This window comes from Dicentrarchus labrax, unplaced genomic scaffold (genome assembly GCF_905237075.1).
Source record: "Dicentrarchus labrax unplaced genomic scaffold, dlabrax2021, whole genome shotgun sequence".
In the NCBI taxonomy this organism is placed as follows: Eukaryota; Metazoa; Chordata; class Actinopteri; family Moronidae; genus Dicentrarchus; species Dicentrarchus labrax.
In genome coordinates, this window is record NW_026136706.1 from 17,947,149 (window position 1) to 17,963,469 (window position 16,321).

General features: G+C 43.1%; 1 protein-coding gene and 1 long non-coding RNA gene across 3 annotated transcripts in view; one reads left to right on the forward strand and one right to left on the reverse strand.

Moving 5' to 3' along the window:
• Window positions 1-257: 257 nt before the first annotated feature.
• Window positions 258-2,830, reverse strand: LOC127365451 (uncharacterized). The gene is made up of 2 exons (XR_007885212.1): window positions 2,670-2,830; window positions 258-1,753 (listed from the first exon to the last, which is right to left on the reverse strand). It is a non-coding gene; the product is annotated as an uncharacterized LOC127365451 (long non-coding RNA).
• Window positions 1,747-16,321, forward strand: part of gsk3ba (glycogen synthase kinase 3 beta, genome duplicate a) — a 30,355-nt gene continuing 15,780 nt past the window's right edge. For both annotated transcript variants that reach the window (XM_051403488.1, XM_051403489.1), the window contains exons 1-2: window positions 1,747-2,630; window positions 10,508-10,701. In XM_051403488.1, the coding sequence (XP_051259448.1) occupies window positions 2,543-2,630; window positions 10,508-10,701 (282 nt within the window). In that variant the 5' untranslated portion in view covers window positions 1,747-2,542. The remainder of the gene's footprint in view (window positions 2,631-10,507; window positions 10,702-16,321) is intronic.

The following is a 16,321-nucleotide window of genomic DNA, read 5'->3' on the forward strand; positions in this document are numbered from 1 at the left end:
TTACTTCTGCTCTGCTGCCTGCTTTTGGATGCTTCTGCTCTCTGTTCTGCATATGGACCATGGAGGGGCAGCCTGGGAGAAATTCCCTTTGATATAGAGCATAACAGAGTATAAATAAACCACACAAAAGACAGAATACCAGCATCACTCTGCAGTAGGAAAGACTCTTCTGCATAGCTAAGACAAGTGACCTGCATTCTGTTCAAGCTGGAAATTACTGACATATTGAGGAATTCTGCATTAAAAATAGTTGTCAGTTAATTAGACATATATTTATTTCTCAAAAAAACACATTATACCATGGCTTTACACTACATCCTTGAACTTTCAACAAACAAACTGAATAACAGACGGCGATTAGTTCTGCAGGCCTCACCTCAAGTGGTTTTAGGTCACTGGAGAAGCATAAAGGATAGCACTTTCTAATAAGTAATCTTTTATAATGGGGTTAAAAGTTGTAACTAATGGCTTTATTAATGGTTAATAAATCATTTACTAATACTTTGTTGTTCAGTTAAACATTTTTGGGTTGCCAGATTGTGAAAAATCCTTTTGACTAATTGTACAGTATAACCACCTTGCAAAAACGGCTGCAGAGGATGTGGACCAAACAACTTTGTTATTAACAACAAAACAACAAAATGGGTTTTTACAACATTGCAACCCAAAATGTGTTAGTACCTACAATGAAGGTTCAGCTTTATTCTCACACAATACAGGAATGGACAGTGAAATAATGCCATGATATGCACACATAACATGTGCAAAAAACTCATCTTAAGTAAAAATTCTAAATAGAACAAGCTAATAAAAAAAACAGTTATAATGGCACAAAAAAGAAGAATGTGCTCTTTATTTTACAAAGGAAATGTATATAGCCTATACAATGTATATACACGTATGTATATATACAATATGTACAGTATAACTGTATTATATCACTAGAAGTTGGTAGTAGTGGGGCTGATGGTAGTGCAAAGGGAGTGATATGATGATGTGCATAAACTTAAAGAGAGAAAAAAGCAAAGCATAAGCATAAATTATTTATTTAGCCTACCATTAATAAAGCAATTAGTCACAACATATAAATCCTTTATAACCTTACTAGAAAGTATAAGGCTACCATATAAAGATAGAGGTGAAATTAACCTGAATGAAGTGTTGCCATGACAAGGCAGCCATGCACACATATGCACACACACTTTATTACAATTACTAAGCATTATGCCAGTAATTAAATGTATGTGCCAGAGGGCTGAGAGCATAAAAAGGTGTGGAAGAAAAACGAGAGGATGGGCTTTTGTGACTAACATAGCAACAGTGCTGCATGACCACCGGTGCTCCGTGACAGCTGGGTCCGTTTGAACTGACAGTCGGATGTAGGACCCCCATTGGCCGACCTACTCATCAATCCTGGAAGCAGACCCGCCCATTGTCCCTGTCGCGGCATGGGGAAAAGCCTTTGAAGTCGCGAGGGCGGTGCCAGGCAAATTGTGCCATGTGGTGCTCAAGAGCGTCGCTCTCATTGGACCAGATGCGCACGGTCAACGCCCATTTCTGAAGGATACCCTCTGTGATTGGTGAACTCGGCCACCCCAGATTCGCCGTTTACGCGTTCACAGTTTTCCTATTCTCCCTCGCGGGTTACGTCGACGGCGTGAACCTCGCTCCCCGACGGCGGAGCCATCCTTGTAACCTTTTACGGAAACTGCGCAGCTAGCGTGCGCAGCGACAAAGACAGCGAGCCCGAAACCTATGGGGAAGGAATAAAAAAAGAAATTCAGTATCGTCGCACTCTGTGCTTAAAGACCATCGTTTTCCGGAGAGGTCGCTGCCCCGGGGGCGTCGGTAGAGACACCGCAATCTGACGGCGACGAGGGCGGATTTTGAGTCACCGCAAAGCCCCTGAATTTGGTTGAAGAAGACTGTGGCAACTGGCAGATTTTCCGTCAGACGGTCTGTAGGCTAGGGTATAGCGAGGGAGCCGCCATGGCAGTCGGATCATTGAGCCTCCACATCGGGATATGAAGAGGAAACTGCATGTGTCCCGAATTGTCAAGAAAAACGCCGCATTTACATTTGATCCGCACCGGATCGGCACTCTTTAACATCTGATCTCACCCTTCTTCATCTGTGTGAAATTGATTCCGCATCCAGAAAGAAATAGCATTTGGTTTTTTAACCGGGGGGCCACAGGGAGAGGCCAGATTCATGACTATTTTAGTCGGAGACGTGTCTTCAAAGCCCCGCTAAAAGAAAAAAAAACCCCTGGAATATAAAGGAGTGAATGATGCTGTGATTTGACTGCTGGTGGGATAAGAAAGGCTCGTTTTTATTAGGCGATACGAACCAGAGTGAAGGATCGTGGGATAAAAGGGGGGGGGATCCACTCTCTGCCTGTCTTTTTCCTGTGTGAATTATAGTAATATTCATTTACTGTCATCCTTTTTTTGGATGAGACGGTTCGGCGAATCGATCCGCCCCGCCGTTTAGCAAGTCACAGTCTCCCTAAGTCGAGAGAGAATCAAAAGGGATCCGGATCATGTCGGGTCGGCCCAGGACCACATCCTTCGCGGAGAGCTGCAAACCAGTGCCGCAGCCCTCGGCTTTCGGCAGCATGAAAGTCAGCAGTAAGTACCCCCCCCCCTTGTAATTCTAGAGTAGCCTACCTTTTCTCTGCATGCACAGGCCCACTGTGGGCTACATATGCTCGCAAAATGTCTCCTCTCTAAACCGGGCTGGAAAATGTCTCAAGCGAGCATGACGTTAGCTTTTGGATAGCTTAGCCCTGTCATATATCTGTGTCACTGGCTGAGATTGGCCGATGAGAGCAGCTCGTACGCTGCTCGCCTCGGTGTGACACACACACACACACACACACACACACACACACACACACACACACACCGCTGCGCTCTGACGCGCCGCCCAGGGACCGGTCAGCCTGACCAGCAGGCCGCGCCGGTCCGGGCCTGGCCAGAGGGAAGGTAGTATTGGCTCCGGCCCAGGGTCAGAAACCAAGTGTTCTCCTTTTACCGCAGATCCGGTGTGATTATTGTCCATTCGGTTGCACACTAGGTCTCACAGCGGCGTTGCTACGTAGCAGCAACCGTGTGCGTAACGGAGTTAAAGCGATAGGGCCGGTCTATTACGCAACTGTCAAAGCGGAAGGTGCGCCCATAGTTGACTCGGGCGAAACTGACGTGATCCTGGAGAAGGCTGGATCACTGATCCTGTAGTCTGTGGGCCGTGTCGAAATCAGGCGTCGCGACTGGAGTGTGTGAGACATCCTGGTCATGAAGTGGCACAGTGGCACCGCGCCGGAGGCTGGTCATAGACTGTCTGCAGGGAGGAAGCACATGCGACTCTAGGCCTGAACTTACCTGCAGAACCAGGGAGCCTGCCGGTGCTGGTCCATAGATCTCTTTTAATTTCTGCTTTGTATGATCCCTGCTAGTATTTCCAGGCCTGTCACACACACCTTTCCATGTTATGATTCTTGTTAAATTCCCAATCTACAAACTGGCATCTTAAGGCATTTTATCTGTGTGTGTGTGTGTGTCAGTCATAGATTGCAGATACTACAAGTTCAAAGTATGATTAAGTTACCTGGGATATCTACATTATTAATGACTAATGACTGTCCTACCTGGAGAGGTCTACTATACCTAGCTACACCCTTTTCTTATTATGTGTGTGTGTGTGTGTGTGTGTGTGTGTGTGTGTGTGTGTGTGTGAGGCTGTAATAAGGCTGTAATAAGGCTGTTAAGGAATGTTGGTGGTGTTTCTGGGCTGTGATGTGACCATGATGTGTGTCAGTGGGGTGAGGCCTGAGGCTGAGGCTCTCCTCTGGGCCTTGGCACTAGAAACCACTCAGTGGACTAGGACACACACATGCGCGCGCACACGCACAGGGATATTCACTCTCATCCCAAATCTAATACTTCTCTTGCCCCAGATATTGGTGTTATGGCATTGGTGTGTTCCTATCAGTGTGTACCACTCATGGTTATGTTGCTGTCAAATGGAAAATGCTGTGCAGTTGTAGATAATTTGGCTAAATGTAAGACTTAGAGGACTCAAGTCTTTGGCCCAATTGTTGTTCAGAAATAAGCTGCTGAATTAGCACCAAATGCGAGGCTGACCTTGCGGATTTAACATTAGAATAGGTTTACACCAGTGTTTTTGCTGTGGTTTCTCAACCTGAATGTAGTTTTCTCCCAGAGACTCATCTGGTAAGTCAATACATCATTATCAGTCATTAAAGGCTGAAGCGGAGTCGCCCAATTTATTGGGTGTTAAATAATTTGATTTCTACGAGCAGGTGGTGTTCGGCCCCGTAGAGGAAAGTACTTGCCTGTGCAGATGTCCCCTGTGATCATCAGTCAATATGTGAATGTAATGATCTCGCCAACTGTATTTTACACAGGCGGCTTTAAAGGACAAGTGTGCTAACTGTCAACTGTGGCTTTGTGTGCCTACTTTTTGGGATCTTCTTCTACCTGTGGTCGCACAATTTATCGAAATCGCAATATGTCAATCACAGACGCTGCAACTTTTTGCTGAAGGTAAAATCTGACACAAAGCAGCATTATAATGAAGTACTGCAGTTCTGAAGAGATGCCCTGGCCTATAAATGTTGTTCTGGGCGAGGCTACCCCTCGACATGATATGAATAATGAAATATAAGCTCTATGGCTATCCTAACATTATGATGTGCTGTACTTCAAACGTTGTCCTTTCCTGGTCTTAAAGCTTAAAGGTCACACTTAAATAAGTAGTTTTTGGACCAAATTTATTCCGAGTGAAACGACAGTGACCTCTTGGCAATCACATCCATAGTACTTATAGACCTTTCAGATACTATACAGTATATCATTCACCCTTTAGTTTAAACGCAAACATGAAAGCACTGATAGTTAAACCCACGTGTATAATGTCTCATCGCTGTTGAAGTACTCATTCCAAAATGTTGTGACCTGATTTTGTCTGAAGGATGCTGTCCAGCACAAATGTAGACCTGCAAGTAGCATTTTCATTATTATTTAATCTGCAGATATATTTTCATCAATTAATAAATAATGGTTGAAGAAAAAAAAGTGGTAACAATGCCTGTCACTGTTATTATTCAAGTCAATGGAAACCAGATATTTATTAAAACAATTATTTGATTAATGAGTTAAGTAATTGCTTTTGTAAAAAAAATAAAATAAATCCTATCGTCTTGACTTAAATCAGATTTGTCATTTATAGGTAATAATTAGCAATGTCAGCTGTGTCAGGATTGTACTTTGGACTGAATTTATATAACACCATGCCACCTTAGACTTGTGTTCTCTTTCTCTCCAGTATGTCATCTACCTCCACCATCCCCACACACACACACACACACTTGCACTTGCTGTGTGTGTGTGTGTGTGTGTGTGTGTGTGTGTGTGTGTGAATAACTTGGCTGATTTTCTCAAGCAGCTGTTGCCAGTGTGTATGGTCCTGGAGAGAATGCTCTTACCCCTCCTACACACACACACACACACACACACACACACACACACACACACACACACACACACACACACACACACACACACACACACACACACACACACACACTTGCACACCCACATGAGCACTCTTTGGTTTTGTTTTTTGGGGTGAGGCAGCTGGCCAAGAACAACGAGCGGCCTGTTTAGCATTTCAAAGCTGCAGCGCTCTCTCTCTCTCTCTCTCTCTCTCTCTCTCTCTCTCTCTCTCTCTCTCTCTCTCCCCCTCTTTCCCCTTTTTCTTTCTGTCCCTCTCTCACATTTTGCAAGTGATGATGGGAACAAAATGAACTAATTAGACTCTCTGATTCCAAAATGAAACATAAAGGGCTTGCAGACAACACAAGGAGCATCAGAATCACTCACAGGGTTTGAAAGAGAGCTGAGATTTAAGGGGAAAGAGACATGAGAAGGCGATAATTCCGTCCATTGGGTGTTTTCAGTGTGACTGCAGGAGTGGGAAGTTGTGGCTCTGCGGCCTGATATCAAAAATCTATGCACCCCCAACAAGTCTGCTCAAAAACCTCACTGATGTCTTGATCTGAGCATTGTTTAGCCAAATGTCTCTGTCAGCGGTGACATTCCTGTGACTAGAAGTTCCAGTTCTATGCTTTTGCTCGTGGCATAGTCCGTCTTGTCATCTAGGAATTTAGCAAATCTCTTCATACAGTCTTCCCAAATGTCACTTTGCCGTGCAGTCCACAGCTACCATGCAGCTGAAACGCATTTTATATTTTGAGAGCTGGTCATACATCGAGCACACTGACTCCGTCTTGATCCATGTAAGTAAGTGCTTTTCCTGGTTTGAAACGACTGAAAGTAAGATCATAGTATTCAGCCTCAGTATTTGAAGTGTGTGTGTGTGTGTGTGTGTGTGTGTGTGTGTGTGTGTGTGTGTGTGTGTGTGTGTGTGTGTGTGTGTGTGTGTGTGTGTGTGTGTGTGTGTGTTATATTACAAGTTAATACACGCTGTATATATGCATGTGATTGCATGTGTTTCCGAGAGGGGATGGGGACTGTTTGGCAGGTGCACATTATGTGACATTCAATCGTAGTGATTCGATGTGAACGGTGTGAAAATGATCCCTCATCTTGCAGAAAATACATGAATAATGTTACAACTACAACCTGTCTCTCATAGATTAAGACTGCACATTTTTCCCCCTATAATACCTCGAAAGTGAGGGGGCTCATGTATTGACTCTCATGCCAGACAAAATAGATAGAACACATATATAGACATCTATTAATGGTCCTCTGGATATAAGTGAAGAGAGTTGAGTTTCAGTATTAAGGGATCCTATCATGTTGGATATCAATCTGAAGGCAATTATTTATTAACATATAGTTTGCTTGAACAGCCAGTCAACTTTACTAATAACGTCACATTTTTTGGGCGTGTGTCTCGAACAGACGGCATAGTATAATCATGCCAGACTGGCAGCGTTTTAGTCTACTTTTAGTAAGAAAAGATTTCACATGATGCTCAAAAATGTTTCAGCTTTCAAAATCATGAAGTAATTTCAAAATCTTTCACTATAAACCTGTGAGAAAACGCAGCATATAAAAGTCAAGTTTGTAACCAATTAGTAGAAACGATTTTCTAGCGAGACAAAAAATGTATTTTGTGCTGAAATTTGATCAACAGTTAGGTTCCTGTGCACAGATTGAAAGCTTAAAACTGTGCACTCAAAGTTCCCAAGCTGTGTGTGATGCTGATGTTACTGATGCACATATGCATTTCAGAAAAACAGGGTCTAAATGATTATTTCTGAACAAAGTTCAAAATCTTGTTTACCCTAATTTAAGCTCATTATACCAACATTGTGTCTTGCACTAATTGCGTTGACAAGCTGGCATTAAATGTTTGGTCTTCTTCATTTCAACTTGGATCATATCGCTTGAGTTGCACCGTTTTTGTGTTTAGACAAACATGGATGAATTTGGTAAGTTTTCCTCATTTTATTTTGTAGAATGTTTTGTCACATTTTGGTATCGGTAACAAAGCGGCTCACTTGAAATGATTCCTAGACCCGCGTGTGTCCTGCGACTGTTCGACACTGGTGATGTTTTGGCCCCATTGTGTGCGCATGTTAGTCATATTCAGTTGTGTCCTGAACTAGTCTGGTGACCTTAATTGACTATTGACGCTTCTGGCTAAAATTTGCAGCAGCTGTCTCTTCTGTGGCACTTTGTAGCTTAGTGATGCAGCATATGTACGTGAAATCATCCTCTGTGTTTTATCATAATAATTATATTGTCGTGGGAGGCTGATTGACAGAGTCGCCGTGGCAGTGCTGCAAGCACATATTCCAAGCTGTTTGTGCTTTTGTGATTTTAGTTTTTGTGGCATACCTTTTTAATAGGGGCCAAGGGACATTTTAACACTTTATTTTAGAAAGGTTTACTTGGGGATAATTTATTTGAATGGAAAGGTGCTTCTAGCTTGAACAAAAGAAAAAGCTTTGAACAATTTTCTACAAGTCTGAAATGGAGGTACATCTGTATGAACATCAGCCAATGATGACAGAGTTTTGTAGGCTATAGGAGGTGAGTGTGCTGACGGCCATGCTTCACACAGACTTCTAACCAGTCACTTGGAAAACATTTCAAGTGCAATCTCATTGCTTGCCTGGTCATTTCTTATTTGCACCAGTGTGAGATCTCACTGTAAGTTGTAAGTGTTTTTGTCTGTGTGTGTGTGTGAGTGTGCACAGACTTTTCTCACAGTTTCAGGAAGTGCAGAGGCGTCACAGAAATGGCCTTTCTGGAATATGTAGGCAGACTCATATTCCTCTCTCACTCACTCTCTCACTCTCTCTCTCACTCTCACTCTCACTCTCACTCACACACTTTTGGAAAGTCTATTTCTGTCGTTAAAGAATCCATTTTCAGCTTCTCTTACTAGACTCAGTCCTGGAGAGTGAAGTGGTTTCTCAGTCCCCTCACCCTCACCCCCTCCCTTTCCCTTTTGATTGTAATCACATCTTCAGTAATTGGACCACTCACTGGTCACACACTGGCAGAAGGAAACACGCACGCACGCGCGCGCCACAACACACACACACACACACACACACACACACACACACACACACACACACACACACACATATATAAAATTATTGTTTTATGTCTGGGTTGGAGCATGGAGGCGTAGTTTTATCTATTTTTGCTCTTTGCTCATATGTGTGTGTGTGTGTGTCTGTATGTCTACGCAGGCACTATTTGTGTCAAAATCAATAACACTGCTGGAAAAAAGAGCCAATGAATATTAAAAATGGATAAGACTAGTATACCTCTTACTATCTCAGTCAAAACGTTGTTAAAAGAATTTAAGCCTGCGGGATTCATTAACCTAAATCATTTTGTTCATTTGAAACCCGCATAGTCGCACGCTAGTAGTTTGCCAGAGTTTAGAGCAGGGGCGGGGAAGTTTCTATTGATCGGGAACAGTCATGGTTATTAAGTAGCATTAATCCACCCATCAGCATTATTTGTACCCACTATGAGCTGCGCCTGACTATCTCAGCAGCTCACCTAAAATTAGACACGTTTAACAAAGATGTTTTGAGACTTGGAGTTGCGTGGGCTCGCGTACAGCCTTTTTCTGCTGCAGTTTGTGTGAAGGAGGAGAATGCTAATAAGTCTAATAAGTAGATTTAGAGAGGAGGGCACGTGTTGTGGAAGGATTTATTCGCAGTGCTTGTGTCGAAGTTTTGGGGTGCATTTGAGAGCCTGCCGGAGATTGGAAGTAAGGAGCAGGAGCACACGTTGACGGCACGCGACACACACTCATGTCCTTTAACTGACAGCTGATGTGAATTTTGGCCCTTGACACTTCTGTGGGGGAGGAGGGGGAGGGGGAGGGAGAGAACCCACTTAAGCAGGAAAAAGGCTCCACGTTGAGATCTCAGGGGAGCGGAGCCAGTCAGGAGCCAGGGGAGGAGGGGCATGTGAAAGCTGATTCTGATCTATAGTGCATTAGCATCAAATACAGAGTCTTATTAGCTTATGACTTTTCACTGATGATAATTCCAGGTATTGCACTGGTCTCGCTGCACACCATGGTTGGTGAATCTGTCCACGGTAATGAGTCTTATGTAGTGGGGATAGTCTCAGAAAAATAGGCCTACTATATGCTAACCCCTGTTCGATGCATTGATTTGGATAAAAGCACCTCTGCTTCCCGATTTAAAAATAATAATCTATAGCATTTAAAGAGGCAATGTAGAATTCAAGTGTCCTTGTGTCCATGGTAGATACGTCGCCTATTGTTTCCTCTGGTTATTTAATGTTCACTCAAAGCAGACCTTAACACTACAAACATATAGTATTTTATGGTGTTTTTCAGCTCAGCCATGAATCACACACAGTCAGTCAACTGGGAGCTTACCAGTACAACCACAGCTGTTGACCAGTAGGAAGTACTGCTGGAACAAACGGGGGTTAAACTGGCTGTAGCTTTAGGAAAAACATGTTGTTCTGATTTTTCTCGGCAGACATTCAAACCTGCAGTCTTTCAATCACAAATAAGCTCTCTGACAAGGAGGTTATTCTGCCCTTAAAAGCTCCGGTCTTACTCTAGGACATGGTGACTCTCTGTCATGACTTACTGGGACACTTGAACAGAATAGAGCCATTGTTAATGTCATTAGTAAAACCTGTTTTTTTTTCTACTATCACAATTCAAAAAGAAAAAGGCAGAAGCGATCATTAGTGCAGAAGCGATGAGCTGAAAATATGACAACAAAATGACGAACATTCACCGGACACGACACTCTGCTTTTGTGTTTGACATTGTAAATTGAATATGGTTGGGTTTTGGATTTGTACTGCTTTTATCTATAACATCTTCTTATATATCAATTTGTTCTCTCTCACATGTCTGTAAACACCACTCCTTATAGCGCTGAATTTGTGCACATTTATTCTTATTTCTCTTATCTGTCTGTCTCTGTCTTTAGGGGATAAAGATGGCAGCAAGGTAACAACAGTCGTGGCCACTCCAGGCCAAGGCCCCGACCGGCCACAGGAGGTTAGCTACACGGACACTAAGGTGATCGGCAACGGCTCGTTCGGCGTCGTCTACCAGGCTAAACTCTGCGACTCTGGAGAGTTGGTGGCCATCAAGAAGGTCCTGCAAGACAAGAGGTTTAAGGTAAAACATGCACACACAATCCATCTTTCAGCTTACTCAAGTGTCTCACTTGTCAACTAAAAGCAAGAAACATAAAGGACAGAGAAAAGCAGCACGTATTAAAGATAATGATGCACACAAACAGGCACTCATACTCCTCTTTTCTCCTTTTTTTTAACAACTTAACTAAAGTAGGATTTGTTGTTGCATTAATGAATGTGAGTAACTGTGAAAGAGACATGAATGGAGTGATCTTTCACAAGAACAGTCAGATCAGTGAAGCTGGGACACGAGAAAACAAAGGCAAAACTTCTCAGCCCTCTCAAATTGACACATCCTTGCTTTAATGTGTGTGTTTTCTTGCAGGAAGTGTGTGTATCTGTGCGTGGGGTAGAGGTGGGAGGGTCTTTTCTCTCACAAACAAACCTGAACCCATTGATACTCAGTCATCTGTCAAGTTTAGTTCAGTTGCCACAGTGGAAACGTCATATTTCCTTCCAAGCAAAGCTCTGCTGGAATCCTCCTCCTGTGCTTTGAATAGATTTGACTGATGGGTTGTTGATGGGGGGGGGCAGTGTCCTGCTGCTTGCTCACAGCTCACAGATAAAAGACCTGAGACTGCCAAACCTGCAGGACAGCTGTTAAGATTCTCATTAAGTTTATAGTCTTCAGAGTCGAAGGGTTATGGGTCCACAGTGTAACAGTTATATTACTGTTGGTGTTGGGTAAGTGGTCTTATGCATACACACTATATCTATTAGGCACACATAACTTAAACTAGTCTAAGACAACAGCTATGAGTAAATCCTACCTTCTTGAAGGTTATATTAAGGAGGGTGGCCTACACTCATTTTTTTATTCCCAGGGTTACATTAATCCCCTCTATACACACTACACTTTACACTTTATGTAACACATGCCCTGGCCTTTACAGTACGAGGCCCAGCATATACAGCCAGAGTGCACAGTTAAGATGATGCAATATAATGTGTGACTATGTTTTTTTTTTTTCCACATGTGAAAAAGGAACACACCTTGACTCTATTCTGAACTGGATTTCAGCTCATTTAAACAACTAATTACACCACGGGAGATTAGAAACTGGCAAGAGACCCCTTTAAAGAAATGTTTGACAGTTTAAGAAGTACGTTTATTGGCTTACTTACAGAAGCCACAGCCAGCAGCTTAGCTTAACACAGGAAAAGACTGGAAAGGGGGAAAACAGCTAGTCTGGCTGTGTACAAACGTAACAAAAACCACCTACCAGCACATCTAAAGCTATGTCATTTGTTTGACCCTAAACAAACTAAAGTGTGAAACGACTTATTGCGTTTCCAGTCTTTATGCCAAGCTAACCTAACTGGCGTCTGGTGGTAGCTTAAAGTGAGAGGTCAGGTTTTTTTTGGAGTGGGGTTGTATGAGGTACTTATCTAGAATCAATATCAGTTTAATTGAACACTATATATTACATTTTCTCCGCTTTACCTTCCTGTCCTTTGGCGCCACGTTGTCTCAGCCTATAACTGCCATATTCCTATCCACAAGCCCAACTGTGGACCGTGTATTACGCTGCAGATCAGCATTTATTCCACAACGTCCAACTATTCTAATGACCTGCTGAGGCGAGGCCTGGGTTAGTATGCTGATGTCAGACCTTTGATATGTTATACAAGCGAATAATCTTGGACCTCTGACCTTCTGATTGTGTGTGTGTAACATATTTGTGAAGAATAAGCCTGGTATTAGGCTATGTGATATGATTTGTACAAATGTGCCTATTTGGCTTGTATTAATTGTAATTAGTATAAAGGATCAGACTATGCGAACTGGCTTAGTAGTTGTTTTACGTCTACTTTGTTTCGCTCAGGAGGGTCAGGGCGTGAGAAGAGAGATGGCAGGTGAAGCCTATGTGTCTCCTCTTGTCCCCTGTTCCTCAACCTCCAGCTCTGTCTCCATTTCCCATGAGAGTCCCCGAAGTTTAGTCAAAGTTTAGTCCGATGTGTTTCCCTGCAGCGTTTTTGCCCTGGGACTGTGCTGAGCCATCCCGTTCAGCTAAATACTCCAGCAGCCCAGTGCCCTCGCTTTAACCTTTGTTGGGGTTCAGTACAGTTTTTCTGCAGGTGCTGTTTTTTTTTTGCCATCTGAAACCAGACTAGATAAATGATGTCACTTAATGGTGTGTGTGCGTGGGGGGTTGACCATCTGTCACAAAACGCACACTATTTTGTGACTCTGGCCCCGATGAAGTCATATCCTGTCCTTCCTGTTAGCCTGTAGTTAGCCTGTGGTTGGCATGACACGGAACCAGGTTGCATGCTGAAACAGTGGTCCGCTGCAGATCACATTTATTGTTTTCTTTTTTTGTTTTTCTTGTTTGTTCCTCTTTATAGCAGACCCTCTAGTTAAGCAGTTTTTCGCGCTGTCTGTCTCCCGTTCTGTCTCACTGCTTCTACTTGCCCCGGCCTGTCCTTCCTTGTGAACAGCTTGTTACGAAAAATGAGGCAAATTAGCGCTAAGACTCCTCACATGACTGCCAAGCACGCGCCATAAAGTGTGTGTACCCCCACACACGCAAACATACCCAAACACCTGCGTTCTATTTTCTTCTCATTCCTTCTCCTCCGTCTCTAAAGCCTTTTCTCTACACTTCTGTTTTTTTTCTGTGTGAGGTGAACCATGCTAGTCCAACATGTGTGAATGCATCTCACACACACACACACACACACACACACACACACACACACACACACACACACACACACACACACACACACTAGTCATACAGGGTAATCATGTGAGAGGCTCTGTGTTATTGGGTGCAGCTGATGACTTTGTGAGACAGTCTTGGTGGGCTTAAAATCTGCTCCTGGTGCATTATGGGATATATCCTCCTCCACTCCCATCAGAGGGATCACATATCAGCCTATTGGAAAATGGATGCTTGCATTAAAACCAACACACACACACACACACACAGAACGAGAGCATGTCTGGTGGTAGTGGCACTTACACAACATTGTTAAAGGAGATTTTTACTCCATTTTTTTCTTATTGTCAACAAATCCACCAGTGAATTTGTCTGACTACAAGTATTGTCTAAGACGAAGATACTGTAGTTTATCTTTAGTCAATCCCGCATACACCCTCCAGCTGCTGTAAAATTTGACACCCAAATTTGTATTAATCTGTAACTGAACAAGTTTGAGCAACTTTTGCTGAAAGCTACAGTGCCCAGTTTAGGGAAATTACTTAAGCTTTTCTAAATATGAAACTATGTAGTTGCGATCCTATTTTTAAAGATTTGCATCATGAGTAGGAACAAACAGGCTCGAGACTGAACATAGACGGACTAAAGGCCTGTTACACCTGCATTTAACATGGAAACACGTTGACGTGTGAATTTCTTTACAATCTTTAGAGCGCCAATGACTAAGCAAATTAGATATGTGTCAGCATTCAGTTTTATTGAATCTTCTATGTATTAGCTGCTTAACACAAAAGACATTGTTTACAGACTGTTATGGGACAGGAGTTAATGGTACAAATGCGTCTTTTTAAAAAATTTAATAAAATTAAACAAAATATTGCACAATCCTGAAAACAAAATGCCAGAGGCGAGTGAAAGGCCAGTACAGAAGAGAAAACAGAACGACACTCACAGTGACCGACTAGTGCTAGCAGGTAGTGTGTTAGCTGTTAGCTCGCCAGCTAACTCTGTGAGTCGTCGCTACATTAACAAGCCTATAGAATCACATATTTTGTGTTTTTCTAGTGAGACCGGGGATTTACACGTGTTTGGAATTTATTGACAATAAAATAAATACAAAAAAACATTCAGTATATATTCTGGCACTTAACGCAGAGCAGTAAAATAGTATGTGTGTCTTTGTGTGGGTGGTACGCAATTGCGTCATCTTTTTGGAAACTGGATGTGGTTTTGTTTGACAGTCTACATCAGCGCCATGAAGGTGTAGCACTTTTAGCAGCCTGCAATTGAGGTAGTCTCTCGCTCTCTCTCGCTCTCTCTCTCGCTCTCTCTCTCGCTCTCTCGCGCTCTCTCTCGCGCTCTCTCGCGCTCTCTCTCTCTCTCTCACTCTCTCACTCACTCACTCACTCACTCACTCACACTCTCTCTTGCTCTCTCTCTCTTGCTCTCTCTTGCTCTCTCTCTCTCTCTCTCTCTCTCTCTCTCTCTCTCTCTCTCTCTCTCGTTTTCTCCATCTGTCTCGCTCTGTCTCTGCTGGCTGGGCTGCTGACACACTGGAGGATGACAGGTCAGCAGGAAGGACTGCAGTATAACTGGAGCTGGGCAGGGCTTTACTGAACAGCCTGTCTGCTCCTCCTCCATATGGTACCATCTTTCTCACACACGCACACGCGCACACACACACACACACACACACACACACACACACACAAACAGACACTCCCACTAGGCTACTGCAAGAAGACGAGGGCGTTGCCTGCAGTGCATGATGGTTCGATGGCTGGTCTGTGATGTCACTTTATGATGTGGGGGTGGCGCGTGTGTGTGTGTGTGTGTGTGTGTGTGTGTGTGTGTGTCGGTAGTAGTTGTGTAAATGTTGAAAATGCAGGGGGAGGACTGTGGGAACCATTTGGGTTTGCCTGTAAGTGAATTAGGCTGATGGGAATTGTCTGTACCATGGTACCGAGCTACAAGATGCTGCTGCTGCTGCTGGGATGATGAGGTCTTGTTTAGTGGACAGACAGCTCACTCTGCTCTGTTAAAAAATGAATGAAAGGGGATTAAATCCTCATAAAGTGGCAGAAAAGTGTGGAAGGACAGCGGCCTATCTCCCTGTGCCAGCCAGCGTGGTCCTGACCCACATAACGGGGGATCTCATTCGTCAGCCAATCAGTTTTCTTTATTTTGCTGCAATAATGATTCATTTCTTTATCGACTAATCTGCTGATTATGTTGTCTGTTTTAATTGTTTTATCTGTAATATGATAGAATAGACAGATAATGGTGAAAATGTTCCCAAATCTCCTTTTTACACCAAGGTCCTGTGTTGTATCCGTGTTAACCGGTGCAGGGTTGACCTGTGTGCTACAGTTTTACACCAATCCTGAGGCCTGTGTTTACACAAAATGCTTGTCAGACGGTGCATCACATCATCGTCTGCTCTGTGGTCAGCCAGTTAATTACACGTGCCACGAGAGCCTCATCGACCCGTTTTCCACCCAGAAACCAACACACTGTACCAGGTTGGGTTGTTGGTGTAAAAGAGGCTAAAAGATAGTTTGTCAGTAAGAGTATTTGTCACTTGTTTGTTTGAGCACTTTTTTAGCCCTTTAGCAGCCTGGTACTCAGTCTGTCTGATTGGGAATTAGTCTGCTGATTAGTCACTTTGTCAGTTGAAATATACAGCTGAAAAATTTACACTGTAAGCTGATTACACTCTGGTTCCCCTTTCATAATTCATACTTTACTTTGCTGTTCACAGAAACGAATAATCCAAACTACAAAATACGAGTGACCTGAAAATGTTTGCCTGCATTAGATTGATTGATTGGAAATTATTTCCATTTAATGCAAATATGAGGTAATAATAGTGATTATTTTATGTAAATCCTACATTATGACTGAAACCTGACAATAAACGTCATATTCAGAATA